At 48.2% G+C, this 20,618-nt stretch overlaps 1 protein-coding gene across 2 annotated transcripts in view; it reads right to left on the bottom strand.

Annotated features, from left to right (window-relative positions):
* Positions 1 to 610: 610 nt before the first annotated feature.
* Positions 611 to 20,618, bottom strand: part of SUFU (SUFU negative regulator of hedgehog signaling) — a 99,591-nt gene continuing 79,583 nt past the window's right edge. For both annotated transcript variants that reach the window (XM_049810651.1, XM_049810652.1), the window contains exons 11-12: positions 10,918 to 10,986; positions 611 to 7,714 (exon numbers count right to left, since the gene is read on the bottom strand). In XM_049810651.1, the coding sequence (XP_049666608.1) occupies positions 7,625 to 7,714; positions 10,918 to 10,986 (159 nt within the window). In that variant the 3' untranslated portion in view covers positions 611 to 7,624. The remainder of the gene's footprint in view (positions 7,715 to 10,917; positions 10,987 to 20,618) is intronic.

Here is a 20,618-nt window from a genome sequence, read left to right as displayed (position 1 = left end):
TACTGCAAAATCGTTCTGCGTTACTGGGAAATCATTGCAACATTAGCTCAGTAATAATTTTTCATAAGTGTTTGCTGTGTCTCTTCTCCAACATATTCGGTCTCCGTGTGCACATCCACACCCCCGCAAATCCCGCTGAAGCCAAGAGGCACTTGGCAGAGGACGGGAGCGTGGACCTGACCCGGCACTCACCCCGGCTCCCTCCTTCCCGTGCCGGCAGACGAGGTTGCCATCCCTCGGCTGACCGGCCGCGTCCTCAGACCCACGTGCAAGCGCTCCCCATCCCAGCTTGTCCTAATGGCATGGAAAACCCCAGCTGTCAGGGCGCTTGGGCTGCCTTGGCTCAAGGGGTTTCGCCGGCAGATGCTTGTGGAGGATCCTGCACCTGGCAGGGCCCGGGACCAGTCATTTTGCTGAGTTTTTTTGGGAAAAGGAAGATCCCTTTCTCTCCCACACTTGCACTCGGGAGGTCTGGGTGACAGACCCTGCTCCCCCAGGGCCAGGGGGAGAAGGTGCCAACGAGGAGGAGAAGGGGCTGCCGAGGCAGCTGCGGGGCTGAGCAAGAGGCAGGCGGTCCTGCCGAGTCACCCGCAGAGAAGGACACTGACAATTCTGCAAATACGTTTAATGCACTTAGAATACACGAGAGGAAAAAAACGTTTAGTGATTCACAAAAATATTACAAAAAGTCACGTGCAGGCGAAACACACCCAGCACTGCAATAACAATGTAAGAATTTACATTAGAAACTAATATAAAATATTTAAAAACCTCTGCTAGTTTAGCTTTCCATTTGTTTTTTGTCTTTTATAAAAAAAAAGGAGGAGGGGAGGGGGAAGAAAGGCCATCTACAAGGTACTGATACACCGGCTGCAGAAACGCGGGCTCCTTCCAGCCCCGTCGGTAGCATCCTCGGGCTCCTCGCTCGACACAACCCTGCGCACGCAGACCGCACACACTCGCACACACACACGGCTGAACTACAGAAAGGTTCACCTCCGGGCTGCGAGGGCAGCCCCAGCAGTCAGGGTTCGCTGCGGTCCCGGTTGCCCCACGTGTCCCCCACCCTGGGAAGCTTGCCTTTGCTCTAGGTTTTGCAGAAACCGTCCAGCATACAAAACGAGTAGCATCCCCAGTGAGCAGAAAAAGCATCCATCCCTTTAAAAAAAGGGAAAAGCCAGCGTGTCCAACCTGGGCTGGATGAGAGAAGGGTTTTGAATGACTAAACTTGGGTTTGGAGCATGACCGTGGCCAAACACGGAGCACTGGGACACCAGGGCTGGATGGGTGCAGGGAGCATCCCAGCGCAGGGGCCAGGGCACCAGTACAAGCCCCCATCGGGATGCTGTCTGCTTCCATGGGGCTGCAAATTGCCACTTTGGGGAAAGCCAAAAGCCAAGAACAAAAGGGCCCAGAGCCCCCCGGCCCGTGATCAGTCACTGCTGGGATGACACGGCCACTCACACCCGCCTCCCCTTCCTCTGCCCCCCGCGGGTTTCGCAGCCCGCTTGCTGCCGCAGGAGGAACGGCGCAGGAGCTTCGTTGCCAGCACGGCAAAGTCCTTCTGCGCCCATCCTGCCCGCGGCATTGTCAACACATGCCGTATTTATGTAGGACCTACCGCACACGGCGACAGCTCGGTCCCTCCCACCCTCGCCGCTCGTGCAGCAGAGGGTTTCCGGAGCCGCACTTTCGCTGCAGTTGGGCCCCAGGGAAAGGAACAAAGGAGCCATTTTCATCTCCAGCCTCGCCGGGAGTGGAGAGAGAGGGCGAGAGAAAAGACCAGTGTTTGCAAAACTCAACAATCGGCTGGAAATTTTCCTCTGGCTTTTCGAGATTGGGGTTTTTTTCCTCTCTCTTCCTCTTTTTAAAGAGGGGAGACACATCGTCAGGACAGTTTAAAAACAGCCAGGCACTGGCCAGCCACATCTGCCACGTGCAGCCCTTTCTGAGCTGATGTTCCTCTCCTGCTATCAGGGCCCTATGAGCTGAACGGTGAATGATGCCGTGGTCTTTCAGCGAGGGAAAGGGAAGGGGCTACCTTCACGGCAGACTAGAAATGATGTCTCTGAACTGATGTGCCGCTTATGATGATTTTATGGTCTGTCAGCCATTTTAGGGGAAACAGAATCATGGTAGAAATGAAGAGGTGGTGAAGCACGACACACGACAGGTTCACTGCCTGAGAGAGACAGGTCAATGCAGGGCCGGGTTTAAAACACATTTGCAACCTCAGGCTTACTCTCCATTTGAAATTTTGGACTCATGTAGAACACAAGTTTTTTTTTTTTAAAAAAGAAAAGAGAAGAAGCAGACACTACACAACAGAAAAAATGTTATAAAAATAGTAGGTTGCTACAGAGCTCCTTAAAAACTGCCACGGTCCCAGAGACCTAAATCCAGCTTTAAAATCTTGGGAGGTGAACCCCACTGGCAAATGTGCATTTCAAGATTGTTTTGGATACAGTTTGGCTGCTGCACAGGCTGGCATTTATCGATAGGGACAGATGCACAAGAAAGGGATTCCTGGTTGCTCGACAATTCATCTGCCCTCACAGCTTCACTCACAGGGAGAATTAAGGCACAACATACACTCTAAATGGAGGGCAGTCACGTAGAGGACCAATCCCCGGGAGGCAGAAGGGCTCTCATGTTGCTGGACCCTCTCCTCACCTGGCTGTGATGTTGTAGGAGCTGAAGCCCAAGACTTCATACAGCAGAGCCACAGGGTGCAAGGCTGTGCCCTGGGCTAGGGGACAATCAGACACACAGGTCTAAGGGTTTCCTCTGACCTGAAGGTCTGCAGACCATTTCTCCCCACCTGACATGACACTGCCTTGCCCCAGCCAGATAGAAGCCGGCAAAATGGGTCATGGACTCTACATGCCTACCTAGGAGGAGGGAGTAGTCATCAGGACAGATAAACAGCCGAGCAGCCATGATCCCATGCTGACCTGTCGTCTAACACTGCGTCCTGCGAAGCATGCAGTCAGCCAAACATTTTCCAGTGAAGCATCTGAGAAAGGTTTTTGTGAGGAGCTGGGGGGACATTTGATGAAGGGAGCGGACGGTGGGTGAGCAATAAAGCTCGCTCAGTGACCAGCCTGGAGGTTCTCATGAGGGGCAGCGGAGCATGAGCTCCGCTCCCCACCTCACACTAAACAGAATAACAAAGGAGACTGAAGCAGCCACATTGCCACTCCCCATCTTTGACTCAACCTCAGATGCGGCTAACGCAGCCATTTACAGTCTCTGCCATCAGCGGTGGGTACAGGCCAGAGCGTGAACATGCAGTAGGATGTCCATGGCTGGCTCCTTGCACCGATGCAGGACCTCAGTGGGTCCTGGCACAGAAACAAGGACTTGCCTGCAGGCCCCCAATGCTGTGCCGAGGCCTTGATGATTCTCACTTTGGTTTCTAACTTCCCTGCACCCACGTTAGCTCCCATTGCAGTGTCCGAGATGCATAATGACTGCACTGCCTTGAACAAGCCGGAGCTGTGGGTGCAGGAGGGAGCCTGCTAACTTGCTCCCCCACCGCACAACCTCTCCCCAGCAATCTGCCCCCTCCAAGCCAAGCATCGCTTTCAAGTGTTTTTTTTTTTTAAAGCTACACCCCCTAAATATTTCTACTGGTCACAGATGAAAAACAACACAACCCCCACTTCTTCAAAGACCATTTGATGACCCGATGGTGTCATTTCAAAAGCCATCCAAGAGCAACTGAATATTTGAAGTGAAGAGCTTCAGAATATCATTTCAAATCACTGTTGGCAAATCTATGTACAGTAAAACCAATATATCACCATCCTCAAAGACATTATACACAGCAGGCACCACCTATCTAAGCCACTGAAAATATCACTGTAGGTCACATCAGCTACAAGACTGACTGCTCTGCTCAGATTGTATCCCACATACTTTAATATTGAAACTATACATTCCTTCTTCTGTTTTTAATCACGAGTTGAGAAGGAGAGTAGTCCTGGCTTTTGGGACTTCTCTTGTTTCAGAACTGCTGTCACATGTTGGATTTTCAAGGCTCTGCAGGTCTGCCATAAGGCTCCTCATCTCTGGAAATATCCCTATCGACCTGCATCGCAAGATTTCTCCAGGAGGGAGAAAACCTCTACTTGCTGCTCCTAAATTGCGTTCATTTCCATTACTATCTTTAGCCAACAGAAGCCTCAAAGGTTTTGGTTTCATACAATCCTGCTTCAGACCTTCTACACAATCTAGAAAAAAATCAGCACTAGTGGACCTACCATCTCAGCAAGTTTGGACTAGAAAAAAAATGTGGCGTTTATTGACACTGATGCATTTCCCTTTTTCAAACTACTTGCTCACTAAAATACAATGGTTTCTTTTCCATTTCCTTCACACACAGGCATGTCCTCTTGCCCCAAGATGAAAACATCCAAACTTGAAATCTCATTTACTTGCCAATGAGTAAGCCTTTGGCATGGTTGCAAACTTGATGTGAATCAGGGGAGGGGAGGTCCTGTGGGTACACAGCTCTTCACAATACTGAGTAACACACAACTTTCTTATTCTTAGATAACTGTTGAGAGGCAGCGACACAAGCTTGGAGTTTAAGGGCTGACTTTCACCAGTTTCTCTCTTACAGTTGGTCTAGCAATAAGACAGAGATTTCTATTTTAGCAGTTATTTGTCTAATATTTCTCCCCTTAACTAAATAGGAAGATTTAATTTCCTTCCCTTCAAACCTTCTCCTCAATTGTTATCTGGCTACCAGCAAAGATCTGTGAGAAAGTGTCTCAGAAATAGAGATTTCTGGCATGCCACCTGCTCATAACTCAAATACACAGAACTATATATAAATACATGACATGGAACAAAAATACACATACACAAGGATACTGGGTGGATTTTCAAATGCATTCAGCATGCTCCCTCTGAAGTCAATGAAAACCCAACCCAGAGCGTCTGATGAGAGTAAATATGGTGAGGAAAACATACACATAAGAAAGGCAGAACTGGAGCACAAGCCAGCTTGGAGGAGGTGCTTTCCCTGTGTACAGCACCGCATCCCCGCTGCAAAGGCTCAAAGAGTTCATAGGGCAGGAGGTCCTAAGCTTTCCAGATGTGTGTCAGAGCCCAGAGAGGGTCTGATGGACTTCTCTCTGCCCCGTGCTGATCTCTGCAGGAACAGCAACAATTGACCTTCCAAATGTCCCTTCTCCACCAAGATGTGGATTTTAAGCTCCTTTTAATGAGAGCTAGCATCTGGAAACAAGGAAGAGCAGCCAGCATCATGGCAATGGGCCAGCTCTGCTGCAGGCACCCCCAGCAAGCTCGTACAAGAGCAGCCCATGGGCTACTCTTGGCGGATGGCTTTGGGACAAAATTGTAGTTGCTGCCCTTGCCTTTTCCCAGCTGCCACAATCATCTGTTTGTTCATAATCTTGTGGTGGGACACTTGGGCATGTCATTTTTGAAGCTGGACTGGTACATTTACATGCTGCTTTCTCACCCACGCTGTCCCCTGCATATACATCTACAGTGCAGAAGGGATGCTTAGTGCTAACCAGGACAATGAAAACTGGCCAAGAGATCCCACGGATGAATGCAGTCTGCCACAGCACAGAAATCACTCTGGCTGTCACATGCAGATATCTGAAAGTTTGTTCTTTCGCAGCAGGATTTTAAGATGATCCTCTGAGTTCAGACAAAATGACAAACTCATTTACATGTAAATTGCTTTCGTAGCTTTGCAGAAAGGAAGGTTCTGCAGAGCAGTGTTGGACCCTGCATTTGGCCTGCCTTAAATTATAATATAACAACAATTATAATAATACAAATACTACTTTGTACACAAAGCACGCCCTCCCCTGCAAACCCTGGCATGCTTCGGTAGGTCCTACAGCCCTCTAGTCAATAATCACCCTCTCTGCACAGAGACACATTGAGTGACTTGCCTGAGGCCACAGAGGAATTCTGTAGCAAGTCCAAGGAAAGCTTTGTGGCTCCTAGCTCTGCTTCTTGACCAACATTAACCAGTCTCAAATATATGCAAAAAACATCAAAGCTGACTGTGCCAGGAAGAAATTAAATCAGAAAACAAACAGAAAACCAACCCTGGGGTACTGTGAGGCCTCCTGGACTTTGCTGTTTGATCAGGGGAGTTAAGTGTTAAAAGCTTTTGTTATACTTGCGTTATGATCACACAGCAATTGTGTATAAATCACCAAGTTATCTTGTAGGCAGAAAGAGGTGGAAGGAAAGCTGCATCTCCCCTGACAAGGAGTGAAGAGTCGTCACCAAAAGACAATGGGCAGAGGAAGGCTGGGGAATATGCATCAGAAACAACCTGCAACAGCAGCAGGGGGCAAAGCCTGCGGTGGTTTGCTGCAGCATATCCACAGGAGCCAGCATCTCGATGCAGAGACACAACCTGACCCTGCAGAGACCGTCTCCTCCGCATATGACATTTTGCTCCAAGGAGGAAGCCACACAGATCTAGAGAGAGGGTCTTTTCAAACTGATTTTGATGCTTTACAGTTCAAATCTGTCTGAAAGGAGGGAAGTCAGCAACAACGACAGCCACCACAGCGAGGCAAGAGGGGAAAATTGAGCTGCACTAGGGCACAACCCTGCTGGAACAGGGAGAATAGCTGGCTTTATTGAGGCTGAGACTCCTCTCCACTATGCCAGGGCAGCGGAGATCTCCATTTCATACGCTTTCAAGCAGCCCCCTGGATCCTGCAGAGCTGCTGAAGTTGTCCCTGTGAACAAATGGTCCTTTCTAGCTTCTCAAATTTTGTACAATAGCAAGGAAAAAATACTTGACAGTATCTCTTTAAAGATAAACACACTGTAAACAGGAGATCTCCCCCGCCCCGGTAGCTTTCTTCCTTCTGCTTGTGCAAAACCAGAGGTTGCGACCTTCCCTGGGGTTCAGGCACAAGGACAGGATGCGCGAGAATAAAGTTGCCTCTGTTTGCAGCGATACCATGGCTAATAGCACCAAGACCAACACTTAAAACATGCCTAATTTGAGGGCAGGGAGGATCTGGGTTTGTTTTTCTTGACTGAACTAGAAAGTTCATCTTTAAATCTGTTCAGCTTCAAGCATGTGAGCTTTTGGCCTCCTTTAAACAGGGGAAATACCATTCCGTTTCTGAAAAGAAAAAAAAATAGCACATGGAAGAACAGTTCTGCAGTCAGTAAAATTTTGGCTAACAAAAGGACTCCAGAGTCACGTAAAGAACATTTAATCCATGGATTATAGGCTCACACCTGGCAGAAATGCATGTGTAAATACAGGCGTGCAGAGCGTCTACACCCTGGGCTAAGGCAGAGGGGAGTTCTGTAGCTAGGAGAGAGAAAGGATTCTTACTACTAATTTTCATAGTTAAATATTTCTCACTCGCACTCACACATACGCAGGCTGTTCCCAGAGAGCTCAGCCTTGGGAAGGATAAAGGAAAGGGCTCAGTTCGGTCTGGGCTGGTGCTGAGTAGCTCCTCTTCTGCTTGCAGTGGTTGTGCAGCAAACTCTTTTATTTGCAGGCAGAGTTTTTACTGCATTAATTATCCTGTGAGTCACTGGGTAATGGACAGTAACTTGGCTCTCCCAGTTGTTAGAAGGGTGTAATTCAGCTCTAATGCAGCGGGTTGTCGAACACGGCATCTGGCAAGATGGAAACTTTCAGTTTCTTTTCAGGCCAGCTGTACTCCTTTGGAAGTTTAAACTGTAAGACAGTAAAGAGTATCAGTTAATGTATATCGCTGCAACCTGCACAGAAAAAACAAAATCGTGGCAAAGGCAGGCAGCCCCATGTTATTATTTTTTAAAACAAGAGGCCACTAAGAAAACATTTCCCCATCAGTATGTTTTGGATAGCAGTGGACGTTAGATAACGTGGCCTGTGCCTCAGCTGCCAAAATAAAGTTCTGAGTTTTCAGCCCAAGTGCTGTTTATTTCATCAGACAGATTCTGGAGGGTTTCTGCCCCCATCACCATTTCCCCTCCCCAACCTCTCAAAAAATTTGCAGCACAAGTATCTCCCCTCCTATCTGACCATGTGCCTTTCCTTCCACCTACTCCAGCCCCCAGAGCCCCCTCTTTGCTTTAAAGGGAGTCTTATGACAGGTTTCAAACTCTTGCTCGTACAGGGTGGGATGCACGTCAGCTAGCACGGCTCTGCTGGTTGACAGGCTTGCAAATGGCCACCAGCTCTGGGAAGGCAAACTGTGCCATCCTGGCTGGGGAGAGCCAGCGTGCCTGAACAGCATTTCTGCTCCAGCCCTACCCACCTCTGGTACAAAGGCTTTGCAGAGCACCCATACAATGCCTCATATTCACACAGGCACTCGGCTGCTCAGGCTGTTTTGCAAACATTGACTGAAGCACAGGGAACAGAGATTTTTTTGCCCCAGTCTGGTTTACACAGTACTGTCTCTGGCCAATGTTTCCCAAACAAGGCAAGTACACTGTTCCCATCCTGATGTTGCTCCAGGGCACCCTGTCTTAGGCTGGAAAGTCACCCCAACATCTCTGATCCCAATCATGACTGTGTGGGGATAGAGGTCCAACAAGCCTTACCACTAAACCTTCTCACAACCACCTTTGACCAGGGCCCATGCATTCACACAGATCTCTCAAAAACAGCTCGGGGTGTGTGTGTGTGTGTGTGTGTGTGTGAGGTGGGGTGTGGAATCTTTTAGGCTACAGATCTGCCCCACAGCTGGATGGACAAGCATTTCATGCAATCCCAGCACTCAGACTGAGAGTCCAAAACCCGTGGGGGACAGCTCTGGAAGCTGCAGGATGATTTTGGTTTTAAAACTCTGCTGCACCCATGGTGTAGCACTGCCTGACTCCCCAACAGGACTCCCAGGGAGGAATCTCACTGGGATCCCACACCACCAGTGACAATTCAGAACAGTTACAGATACAGTGGTCCTCTCCTAGCAGAGTCCTCAGACCAAGGCCAGCGGTGCCGTAAGGTTCCCAGGGGCTACATGAATTAGAGAGTTGGTGCAAGGGGACAGTGACCTGCGAATCATCCATCTTTATCCAATTACTTGTCTTTCTTCCCATAAGCGACCCGTTTCTGAAGGACATTAACGCATGCTCAGTGACAGGTTCCTGTTAAAGGAGATCCCCTCCAGCTGCCTGCTCTGCAGCAAGGGCAGCTGGAACATGAATTTTCTCCTGACCTTGCTCCATTTGCAGCTGTGTACGAGGGTAACCTGCAGTTGGTACCCATTGACCTTAGTATGCCGGGCTGGCGGTTCAGGGTCTGACCCATGATCTGGCAGCATGGCAGGAGGATCCTTCAGGATAGTGGCTACCATAAACTCCCACTCTTTCTCCTCTAGGAAACATAAACAGCCCAAGTCCCACTTACGGTTGTTTTTTTTTAAACTCCAGCCCTGTGTATAGCTTGTACCATATAATCTAGTGGCCCTGCACTGCCCAGGGGATTCTTCTGAGTTCAATGTCTACGGTATGTGAAAAACATGCTAAAGATAGTCAGACAGATCATTTCACTTAATTTCACTTAACACAGGTGGCTCTTTATGCAGCAAAGGAAAGACTATCCTTGCAGTGCTTCATTCTACCACATGAATATCACCAGCAACAGTCAGGGCTGCTGAGGAACGCCTTCAGTTGGCCCAAACTGGGATCCTGCAAGTTACAAATCCTTGGAGGAATCTGGATGCTGAAAGATCACATTTCATCTCAAGTATTTTCCTTTTTATAAACAGGAGTGGTTCCAAAGCAATCCTCTTGGAGAAGTCATCCTTTGCATTTGTTTGTTTTTCACTTTTTAATTTAGCAAAGTCACAGTAACTCGGAACCGAACACCCGGTCACTGTGCCAGGAGCTGCCACGCTCATTGCCTCTGCCTCTCAGTGGAGAGTGAAGGAACATGAGCCATCCAAAGCCTTAACTAAAGGGCCTTCAAACCAAAGTGCTCCTGGGCTTCCATGTCACCAGCAAAAATGAGCTTTGGATTAGGTTTAACTGGATAAAAGCTGGCCTGAAAGTCACTGCACAGCCAACAGTGTGCTCCCCTCACTCACACAGTGAAGAACACCCTGGCATTAAATCAACTCTGGATTAAACAATTAGAGCCCTGAGATTTTCCTGGGGGGAGGGGAGCAGGGCAAGGGATGGGAGGGCTGCTCTACAAGCCAAGGAAAGTTTCTTTAGAATCTGCAGGGAGCTGTAAAAAATGGGATTAAAAATATTACATGTCACTTCTGCCACCGCTCTTTGAAGTCAAGCAGAATATTTATATGGCATGCATGGGAGACAGGGTGTTAAATGTTCCCCAGGAAGAGATCACATGGCAGGGGGAAGTTTAGTACCGCACAGCAAAGCTTTATAAAGCTCCCTTGGCTGCTGCTGTAACGCTTCCAAGCTGGTGATGGTCCTCTGCACGCTGTGCAGGGGCAGCAGGTAAAGGCCAAGTAGCAGATGTGAAAAAGCCCCCGCCTGCTCCCCAAACTCAAAAAAGGAGGCCCCCTACAACAGACTGTTCAGCAGTAAATGTGCTGCTATCGCTTTCACCCCTTCTGAAAGTGGGGAAGGTGATGTGCCTAGAGATGCTGCTGAGGACTCTATGCACGGCATCGAGGACCCTGGAGCCCCTGGCCCAGGGGCTGCACTGCTTTGATTCAGGGGACTCAGATAGCACGTTAGGAAAGATGCTGGCAGAAAGGAAATGCAGAGACTCCCTTAATACCCATTCCTGCCTTGTATTTCTTGCAATCCCTTCTCTCAATGCCTTAGTTCACAGCAGATGTGAAGGTTTAGCAAGGCCTTAAGTCTATGGGGCAGGGCTGCAGCCTGCGAGCTGAAGGGAGGATCAAAGGCAAGCTGCAGGATGGGCTGAGGTCTCTGGGACAGTACATGGGAGATATGGGAATGACGCAGCCTTACTTCCTCTGGAGAATTCAGATCTTCTAAATCTTCCAGCATTCTCTCTACAAACTCTTCGGTCAATAGGATCTGCAAAAGAAATACAGTAGTTTATGCCTTTACACTCATAGTTTTAGCTAACTGCAAAGAAACAGAACAACTTCTGCAGAGAGCAGACTGTACCAGCTCACTCCTTCCCCTATGTCCTTCTTTCCCGCAATACAAAGGTTTGAGGGCAAGGAGCTCCTAACTTTGCCTCCCACCCCAACCACTGAAAAAAAAATATGTTAAAATTATATAGCAATCTTTTTTGACCCTCAATTATCTTCCTCAGTCTAAAATTAGAGGCTCGGCTTTAGGCAGACAGAGTGGGGAAGGAGGAAAAGGGATCAAGATAACAACTGTTGGAGAGACAGTGGGAGACACTCACTTTGATCTGATCCATTGAAGTTAAACTCACAGCTTAATCAGGAAACAGCAGTGCAGGGAAAGCCCGAGACCCATACAGAGCTGGTGTTCTGGGCACGGGGAGGGCTCTGACCCAAGTGCAGCACATTGTTCAGATGAACCAGATGCTGGGAACGGGAGGTACTCCCAGAGGTGCCTGCGCTAGGCACCTCCACATTGTATCATATGTGCCCATCCCATGTGCCTGTGCTGGGAAATCTTTTGGCTCATCTCAAGGCCAGGCTGGCAAGCACAATGTAGCCCAGGAAAAGAGCTGCCAACAGGTCAAAAATCCCAGCTAAGGGCCACAACCCTGTCTCTGCAGAGCCACCCAAGCCACAAAAACCAGAGACACAGGGGGGCAAACCAGCCCCAGGAATTCAACGGGAGGAACTTCCACCCTCTTTAAAAAAGCACATGATAGCCAAAAGCAAAAGTGTCCTGCCTCTCTTCACAACAGCCATAAAGGCCAGAGCTCCAGGCAGGCCAGCTGGCTTGGCACAGGAGCAGAGATGGCAGTGCGGGACCTGGCAAACATCCCCACATGGTGACAGGGCCTTGGAGCAGCATTCCTGGGGGTTAGGGTGCAGCAGTATCCAGCAGATTATTACCATTTCAGCCTACAGGTTTGTTTCTTCCCCTCTGCTTCTCCTTTCCTTCCTTTGTTCCACCCTTTCCTCTGTCTCTGCCATTGCTTTCCATCCTGAAGCAAACACCATACCCATGTCCCCTTTCTCAGCCTTCCCTTTCCCTTTTCTCCCCAGCCATGAGAACTGTGCTTCCTCCCAGAAAAGGGACCGCTGCAGCACCAAACACTGATGGAGCTAAGTGCCTAGCCCCACTGCTCTCCGCTGTCCCCTCCAACTCACATCTGGAAGAGGAGCCCCCAGCCTGTCCCACCTCTGTGCAGGAAGCCACCTCCCATGCCCACCAGCTTCTTGGTGCCAGTAAGATCAGTGGGGAGCGAGTGACCGCCAGGATGCCATGGGCTATTTGGCAAGTGGAAGCCTCTGGGCTCCATTTTGTTAACACACAAGCAGGGCTATTGGACAGAAAGAGAAAGGGAAGACTCTGGTCTCCCTTTCTTCCTTTGGTTGGCAAGAGAAGAGAACTGAAAACACCAAATCCAGATCCGAGAGCTACCAGGTGTCTATAGTTCTCTCCCCTTCAACCTTGCCACCCTTCTGCCATTGCACACAGATTTCCCAGGAGACAAGGGAACTGCAATCTCCCTCTCCAGAAGACTCCAGGTTTATAACTGAGCTGCTCAGCATGAATGCAGGCACCTCCATCAGGCCTTTCTGATCATACCTTGAGCCTGAAAAAACCCCTGCTTCAGCTAGGAGCTTGCTGCTTTGGACAGGACTCTGCAACCTGGCACCAATCTGCAGACTGGCAAGCTGAGAAACATTGCACTGAAACACGCAGTACCACCGCAAACTACTGCAGTCTCCTTGCAGGAGCCTGTAACTATTCTGCCTGTTGAACTGGAGACACTTGTTTGTTGACTGTTTGCAGGAGGAGGAAGCTGTCTGTCCGTGTCGGAGGCAGGAGGGCAACCCGATCGCTCAGCTCAGAAGGAAGAGCTGGGTGGGGAGCTGGGGCTCTGCATGGAGCAGATCGGTTTCTGCGGAGGTGCAGCTTGCATTGGGGTGAGGGAATGAAAACAATTTGGCAGACATCAAAATCTACAGAACAGCCGGAAAAAGGAGGAGGAATTGGTATTCACAGCAATCAGGCAAGGAGGAAATGAATATTCAGCCATCCACGGATGAGCAAAAATGCCAGAGGTTGGGATGGGTGAGAGAGCAGGAATGAGGAGCTGCAGCTTTGGCAGGGGGACTAGAAGACAAGCGCAGCAGGAAGACCCCTGGGCGCTCCCAAGGTGCCAGAGGCAGGAGAGAAATGGGAACCACGTGTGCGAAGCAGCCAGCTGCTCTGAGGCTGGAGGAAAACAAGACATGGTATGCAGAGGTAAACAGCAAAGGGTGGAGGGGGACGGGGCAGGTCAGGTCCCAGCTAAGCCACAGACTCCCAGAGTAGGGACAAACCTACGTGGAACACTGTGGCTAGCAGTGACCTGGGGTGTAACCTCCTGAGATGGCTGCGCCCATCTGCAGCTCACTACCCCCTCTCAGTGAATTTTGGTAATCCAGCTGAAAAAAAAATCAAATTTCACTGATGTAGTGAGCTGAACTGGCTCCCTGAAGGATCTGACACGTGGAGTGGGACAGGAGTTCACAGCTCAGCTGTCTCATGGACCGTGTTTGTGGGATCAAAGCAATGGCAGCCTGCTCTATGCAGCGTGCTGAGAAAAGATCGCAGTGCTGTTCTGCAAGCCCTGCATAGACAGTTAACTTTGGTGGAGGGCAGGCGTCACAGGCTGCAATGACAAACTGCTGCAGTGACATTCACACAGTGTGTCAACTCAAGAGACTGTCCTTAACAGCCCATGCCAGAAAAAAAACACCCCAAACCCTACTACCCCACATTGCTGGGGAGACCTGCTCTCCTTCCTGGAGAAGAAGGGAGCCTCCAAAGCACGGGTGTAACCAAATGTACAGGCAGCCATGTCCCTTGGCACAGGAAAACAGCACTCTTGAGCTCTCCTGGGGATGCAGGGGGAAGGCATGCATCCGCAGCACACCAACTGCTGAAAAGGGCTTTGAAGCTAGAAGTATTGTCATCCTGGATTCATGTCTAGACAAGATTTCTCCTCTTAGAAGCAGCCCAATCAAAATGGCCCAAGAGCATTAAGGCCTTTGCTCATAGATCAGGCTGCCATCCCCACCTGCAATCAGCAAAACCACCTTCATGCTGGTGAGTGAGTCTTTGCTACTATGGAGAAGGATGAGAATAAATCCAATCCCATCTCAGCTTCCCTCACTCACAACATTTCAGGTCTCCAGTTCTTGTAGCATGCCTGCTCCTGCACAGTATGATATCCCATTACATTAACACACACACGTTATATGTGCATGATATTAAAGGTGACATTCCCAGCAAATAAACATGACAGACTGCCATTGCTCTAGGCACCTAATTTAATTTCCTCTGGGATTTAAACCTTAGAAGCTCAAATTAAACAAATAGGCCCCGTTCACTTTATATTTCAGACCTGAATCTAGAGTGTTCCTCCGATGCTGTTAACTGATCTTATCAACAGGACACTGCACAGAGATCACAATGATGAAGCAGCTTTTTCCCTTCCCAAAGGAAAACGGAGCCCTGCCGTTGTGCTGCAGCCATGGGAAAAGCTGACGCACTCTGGAGGGCAAATGAAGCCGTCCCATGTGCACTGAACAGGCCTTTTCTCCCATGAAATCTCTTGGCCGGTGCTGAGGAAGCAAAGGAGCTCTCCCGAGCGGCGGCAGGCATCCCTTGTGCCACAGCAGCCGGGTGCTCACAGTGCTGTGTTTTCACAGCTCTGTGCAAACATTCCCGCCAGCCCAGCCTGCCAAAGCTGGTTACAGGGTGTAGCTCAGCCTTTGTGATGGCTGTTTGCAGTATGAACAGGGAACGGCCTCACCAGCCAGCTGTGGGTATCTGAAAAATCTCCTTCGGTGCTGCATAGTCCTGCTTGCACCAGGATCTCCCTGACCTGACCCAGAGAGGCCCGGACATGTGCTATCCCATTGCTAGCACATCTAGATTCCATTTTCTGTGTGCTTTACAGCTGTTAGTCATGCTGCAGATGCTTGGAAGATGATGACTAGCTAAAAGATAAGTCCCTGTTTTCTGTCACAGGTACCTACCACACAACTGAGGTCCGAAGGCATCATCGCTTCACTAACAGCTGCATGTGTCCAGACATGTTACAAAATACCAGGACAGGCTGTCTTAGGTGGATGTATTCAGGGGAACACGTGGGCTGTGTGCATGATGTCTCCCTCTCGTGGCAAGTCTCACCTGAGCTTGCTGAAACCTACTTCTTACCTCCAGGGCTTACCTATGGGTCAACTGAAGGAGCTTGTGTTGAAGCTTTCATACCTGCAGATAGTTGAGAAACCTGTATCGCGACTTGTTACAGGTGCACAGCTGCAAGTGTATTAAAACAGGCGAGATCTAAAAAGGTACACAAGGTCACGGGGCTCCAGACGAGTTCGGCTGACTTTGAAAGCAAACACTGCTTAGTAAAACTTTAGTAAGACTTTAGAGGCAGCATATAGGTACCACCTCACAATTAACACCCCATCTCTCAGTATAGGGTTCAACCCTATCATGAGGGCTTGAAATTCTCCAGGAAAGGCTGGCTGGGGCCAGAGGTCACACTGATGTTGAAAGCCTGGCACAGCTGGCAAGTCTTTGATCAAGGAAGACCCTCAGAAGCTGAGCTAGGAACTGAGCTGCAGCTCTGTCCAACTTCAGGAAACAGGCTTTGTCCAGGGCAAGACAAAAGTGATTGGCCCAGGGACAACTAAGCAGGGGTGTTTTTACTGATAATACCCAATTTTCTTGCCTACCTAGAAACAAACCAAACAATCCCACACTTTGCCCTAGTGCTTTGTTTGCATTAAACACTGCCACTTGCTTTTCTAGCAGGTTTGTCAAAGAAAGGAAACCATGTTTTATTAGTTCTGGACTTAGTACAGAGCTGGCTTGTATGGCTCAGCCAGAGAAGGTGGGGACACATTGCAATAAACCCCTATGTAAACCATACCAACCCTTCTAAGAAACTGTTCATCCACCCAGGTGCTATGCCTTGGAATGGGTGGAGCAGTTGTACCCTAAGCCACATGTCACCCGTTACATCTGCAAATATCCAGCAACTTTTAGGAGCTCCTTTCTCTAAAAATGTTTCAGCTTCATTCGTGTCGACGGCACAGCAAAAAGTGAAGTTAAAGTGCATCGGCATTTCCCACTGAAATTAAACACTAACAATAAAACCCCCTGATAATCATGCTTTGTGCCACAAGTACTCCCCAGCCTGTCTCTCTGCTTCCTCTTGGCTTGGCCTTCTTTGCACTGCTTTGCTTTGACTGCAAGTGGTTCAGGGCAAAGGCCTTGTCACTGCATCTTTCTGCATCACACCCAGTCCTGACACTGTCTGAAGAGGCCACCTTGCTGCCTGAATCCACCACAGCTCTCATTACAGCCTCAAAGGTACTAGTATTACAACAAACACCTTTGATGGGAAATTCCACTGTTGCTCTTCCAGGAGATTCATAACCCTCTTTGTAAAGGAAAAACATCCACTCACAGATGCCTCAGGGACCCTATTGCTTCACACCGCAATGTTACAATCCCAGAAGAGGAAGCATATGATGACGCTGAAAGATTTTGACCTTGTGGGAGCTCTCTGTGACATTCCCAACTACAAGGCTGATCCAGGAGACCTGGGCTCCTCAGAGCTTAGCCTGACGAGATCCATCTTGCAGACAAGGCTGCTTTGAGTGAATACGTAAAGTTTGGCTCAGCTGGGGAGAGGGCTGACAAGGGAGCCAAGACAACAGGCAATACCAATTCTTTCAGAGTGAAAAAGCAAAGGAAGGACAGGCATTTCAGGGAATGCTCCAAGTAGGTGGAAGAAAACCTACACAAAGTAGCCAAAATGTAGTTTGAGTAGCAAGGGAGGGGCATTAGGTGGCAGGATAGTCAGTTGGCTTAAGAAGGATGAAAGAACTTGACTCATCCAAAACTAGCCTGGACAAAGTACTAGAAAACATATTGCAGGAGAGTTGATACAGGGAGGATCATGATGACCTAACGGGACATTTCTATCCTAATTTAAGTTTCTCCCGGTGTCTCATTCAGCAGTAAGGAAGAACACAAAGGGATAATGCAGTGAGGTTTTGGGGAGTGTTTGGGGAAGACAATGAACTTACTGGAAAAGTGTTAGCTTAGATTTCCTAGACCTGCTCAAGAATTTGGGGGAAGCCACCCAAAGGATTCTGAAAAAGTTTTTCTTGGAGCAGATGCATAAAACTGCTTTGGAGAAGAGCAGGTTGTAGTTGTACACAACTTAAACCAGTTTGTGGATGTTGTCCTTAAACTCACCATGCTAGACATAACACATCTATTCAAGTTTGGGGAGACCAAAAATCAATCCCTATCTCTTCAAGAGAGGACTCTACCCATAGCTGTGACTTACAAGCGAGCATCTCAAGCATCAGACTAGCTCTTTCAAATGTTGCTTTGAACCTCTGCTGCTGCCATTATGCCAATGTGCATAAATGATTTAACATGTGGTATAGCAGAGAGAAGAACCAGATGTGCTCATTTCCAGGGGAATGTCCTAACTCTACCGGAACAGAGTCATTCTCTTGTACTCTCTGTCTCTGTGACTAATTCAGTGTTTTATATGATGTGGAACAACTCCAATTGGATGAGCTGAGAAAGAATCAAAATACCCTATAGTTGTGGTGCCCTTCAAGCCAAGAAGTAGAAATAGGGGTTCAAATAAAAGAAATGGAATAAAATATTAGTTTCTCATATCCTACTTGAATGTTTTAGCCCTCAAATATTGATTAGAGAAGGCAAAACTTCTAACAACTCCAGCTCCATTCTGCAAAACTAGAAATTTTTTTTCCCTGTTTTTATTGAAGAAAATCTTCTATTTCTGGTTTCATTCAACACAAAAGATTTTTTCTTTCAGTTTTTGGTCTCTTTAAGGCTTTTGTTTCAGCAAGAAAAACTGAAAATATTTAAAGACTGGGCTCAGTCTGATCTTCTTTCCCAGATTTTTCACTTAGGTTGCCAAACCAAAAGAATGGATCATACCCCACGACCCTGCTCACAGTAAACCTCCCCCCCCTCGCCCCCGACTGCCAGCATAGATAGCACATGTTGATAGCTCCTGAATGCTGGATGCTTCCCACAGCCTCCATGTACCTATCCTGCCTACAGGCGCATTTAACATTTTCTACAAGAAGTTTGACCTTGCTGTCCTAAGCCTCAACTTATTTTTCCATGCTGGATGCATTGTTTTTTATTTATTTTTTTTTTTTAAAGGTTTTTAGGGGAAAAGGAATCAAGTTATCTCAGAGAGGTATTTTGGAAAAAGTATTTTCTGACAGTACTAACAAATGCATATAATCATTTTGTGGCAAACCATGAGATACCCCTTACGAGGGGGGTGACAAAGATTAGCAAAAAAGTGGTCTGGAGGTCAAGGGAAAGTTTATCCTGATTGTGAAAATGCTTTGCCAAGTCAGAAGCCTTTGAAAGTCACTGTTTGTCCACAGCCTTTCAGAGAAAGGCAGAAAAATATACTGAAGAGCCCTTCTTCATTGAGCATGTCCCAGCCCAATGCAGCTCTGCCCCAAACACAGGACAGAGGTAGCTAAGGAGTAGTTTTCCCTCTGATCATTCTTCTGAGTGGCAAGGGATTGCTATGGCACCAGGCACATCAGGACTAAAGGCAGGGAAACTCTCCAGTGCTCTCAGCATTTCTGCTGGAAGTCAGGCCTTGTGGAGGAGGAGGAGAAGGAATTTGCCAACTTGAATGAAGGGGAGGAGAAGAAAGCAGAGACAGGCCAGGATGAGGGAAAGACAGAGACACAGAAAAACAGGATGGAGGGCAGATCAGAGGCCAAAGCTGGAGGTGACACAAAGGGCAGGGAGGTTGGAGGAGAACCCCATTCCACAGCCCCAGCATCCACAATGCTGTCTGCTGGATGTTGTGAACGTGCTGGCATGGGTGGCAAGGAAAGAGCATCCTCCAGCAGTGGCTGGTGCCAGAGGATAATACCCCACCGCTGCTGTGAGCTCGTCAGCTCACGTGGAGGCACAGACCTTGTGCTGAGAATCAGAGGGTGCCAACTGCAAATGAACCATAGCCTCCACCTGCCTAACAGGATTCATCCTGAAACAGAGTAAATTACCTGGAAAAAAAAACCCCTGTACACTCAGAGACCAGTGACATCAGGCATACAAAACTTTGGAAATGGCTGCACAGAGATTGTCTGCGCCATGCTAATTTGGCCCCAGTGTACGTCTGCCTCACAAAATAAATCTGTAATCACAGGATCGCCTGCAGTTTTTCTCCCACAAGACCTCTGCCCTGCTCAGTCCTCAGGATGGTTCTGCTCACTGAATGCAGCATTAGTCATCATTTCTTTTCATTATCATTCAAGTTGCTTCCCTGTTCCTCCTACTCTCTTCCCCTTTATTTAGTATGCTCCATCCAACTACTGCCAACATGGATTACACTGGAAGTACCTAATCTTACTGTCCTTACCACTCTCACAGCCTCTGACGTGCTCAGCCTTACATTTCTGCAAGGCAGAGAAGCGTTCCTCTCCGTGCAGCAAATGGGGGAGAGAGGCTAAAAGAAGCTAAGAGACTTAACAAAGTCATGGAGAAAATCTGCAAGAGCAGGGAGCTGAACATGGGACTTTGACTCCCAGACTGACCCCCTACCCCAGAGATATCCCTTCTCTCTCCTGACCTGCAAGAACAAATTCTAATCTCTTCCTGAAATTGTTTGTGCTGTTCATCTGTGGAGCTGGAATGCTTGGCAAGCACTGAATTAATCTTCACAAGATGACTGCAAGAAGGTTTTCCTGAACAGACATGGGAAAATGAGTGAAGAGAAAGTTGAATCTGAACGTCTACTTCTTATGGGTGCCCGTCTCAGACTTGCAGGCCCCTGTTTTCCAGCCCACTCAGCCCTGTGGGGCGCAGGGTATCTGCAGAGTAATTCCAGCTGGCCTCCTCCTGCCAATGGGAACACAGATCAGACCTCAGGTCTCAAGCTGGGCATCCAGAAATCAAAGAATGCAAACTCAGTTGCCACATGAGAACATTTAGCTTAAGACTCTGGAATAGCATCAAGAAAGAACAGAGTAATAGAGGCAGGAACAGGATCCAGTTCTGCAGGGCAACATTTAACAGGCTTCACCATAAGACTATTGTGATTTTTCTGCAATTACCTGCCTCATTCACTACACACCTTCTAATTTTGACAAACGAACGAAGTGGAAGTCCTATAGGCAAGAGTCTATCTTACTCCACAGTCCTGATTCATCCTCCAAACACGCTGCATCTTTGTGCACTGAGGCAGGCATGCTTTGTAAAAAATATGTATGATCCTTCAATTAGATATAGTATCGAGATACACATGTGTAACAGGGGCAAGGCTAAAGTGCAGAGATATTTCTTAAATTGTATGCTAGATTTTGCAGTTAACGAGGACTCTTTAAATATAGGTTTGTTTTTACTGCACTGTATTGGCTCATGTGTCAGAGTCTGCAGCAATATCTGATGCGTAACATGTACGTTGCACATGATCAAAGACTTGAGTGTCATCTTCTTCCCTAGAACAATGACTGCCT

The sequence above is a fragment of the Accipiter gentilis genome, chromosome 9 (genome assembly GCF_929443795.1).
Source record: "Accipiter gentilis chromosome 9, bAccGen1.1, whole genome shotgun sequence".
Classification (NCBI taxonomy): Eukaryota; Metazoa; Chordata; class Aves; order Accipitriformes; family Accipitridae; genus Astur; species Astur gentilis.
Note: the sequence above shows the minus strand (reverse complement) of the source record. Positions and strands in the feature narration are given on the sequence as shown.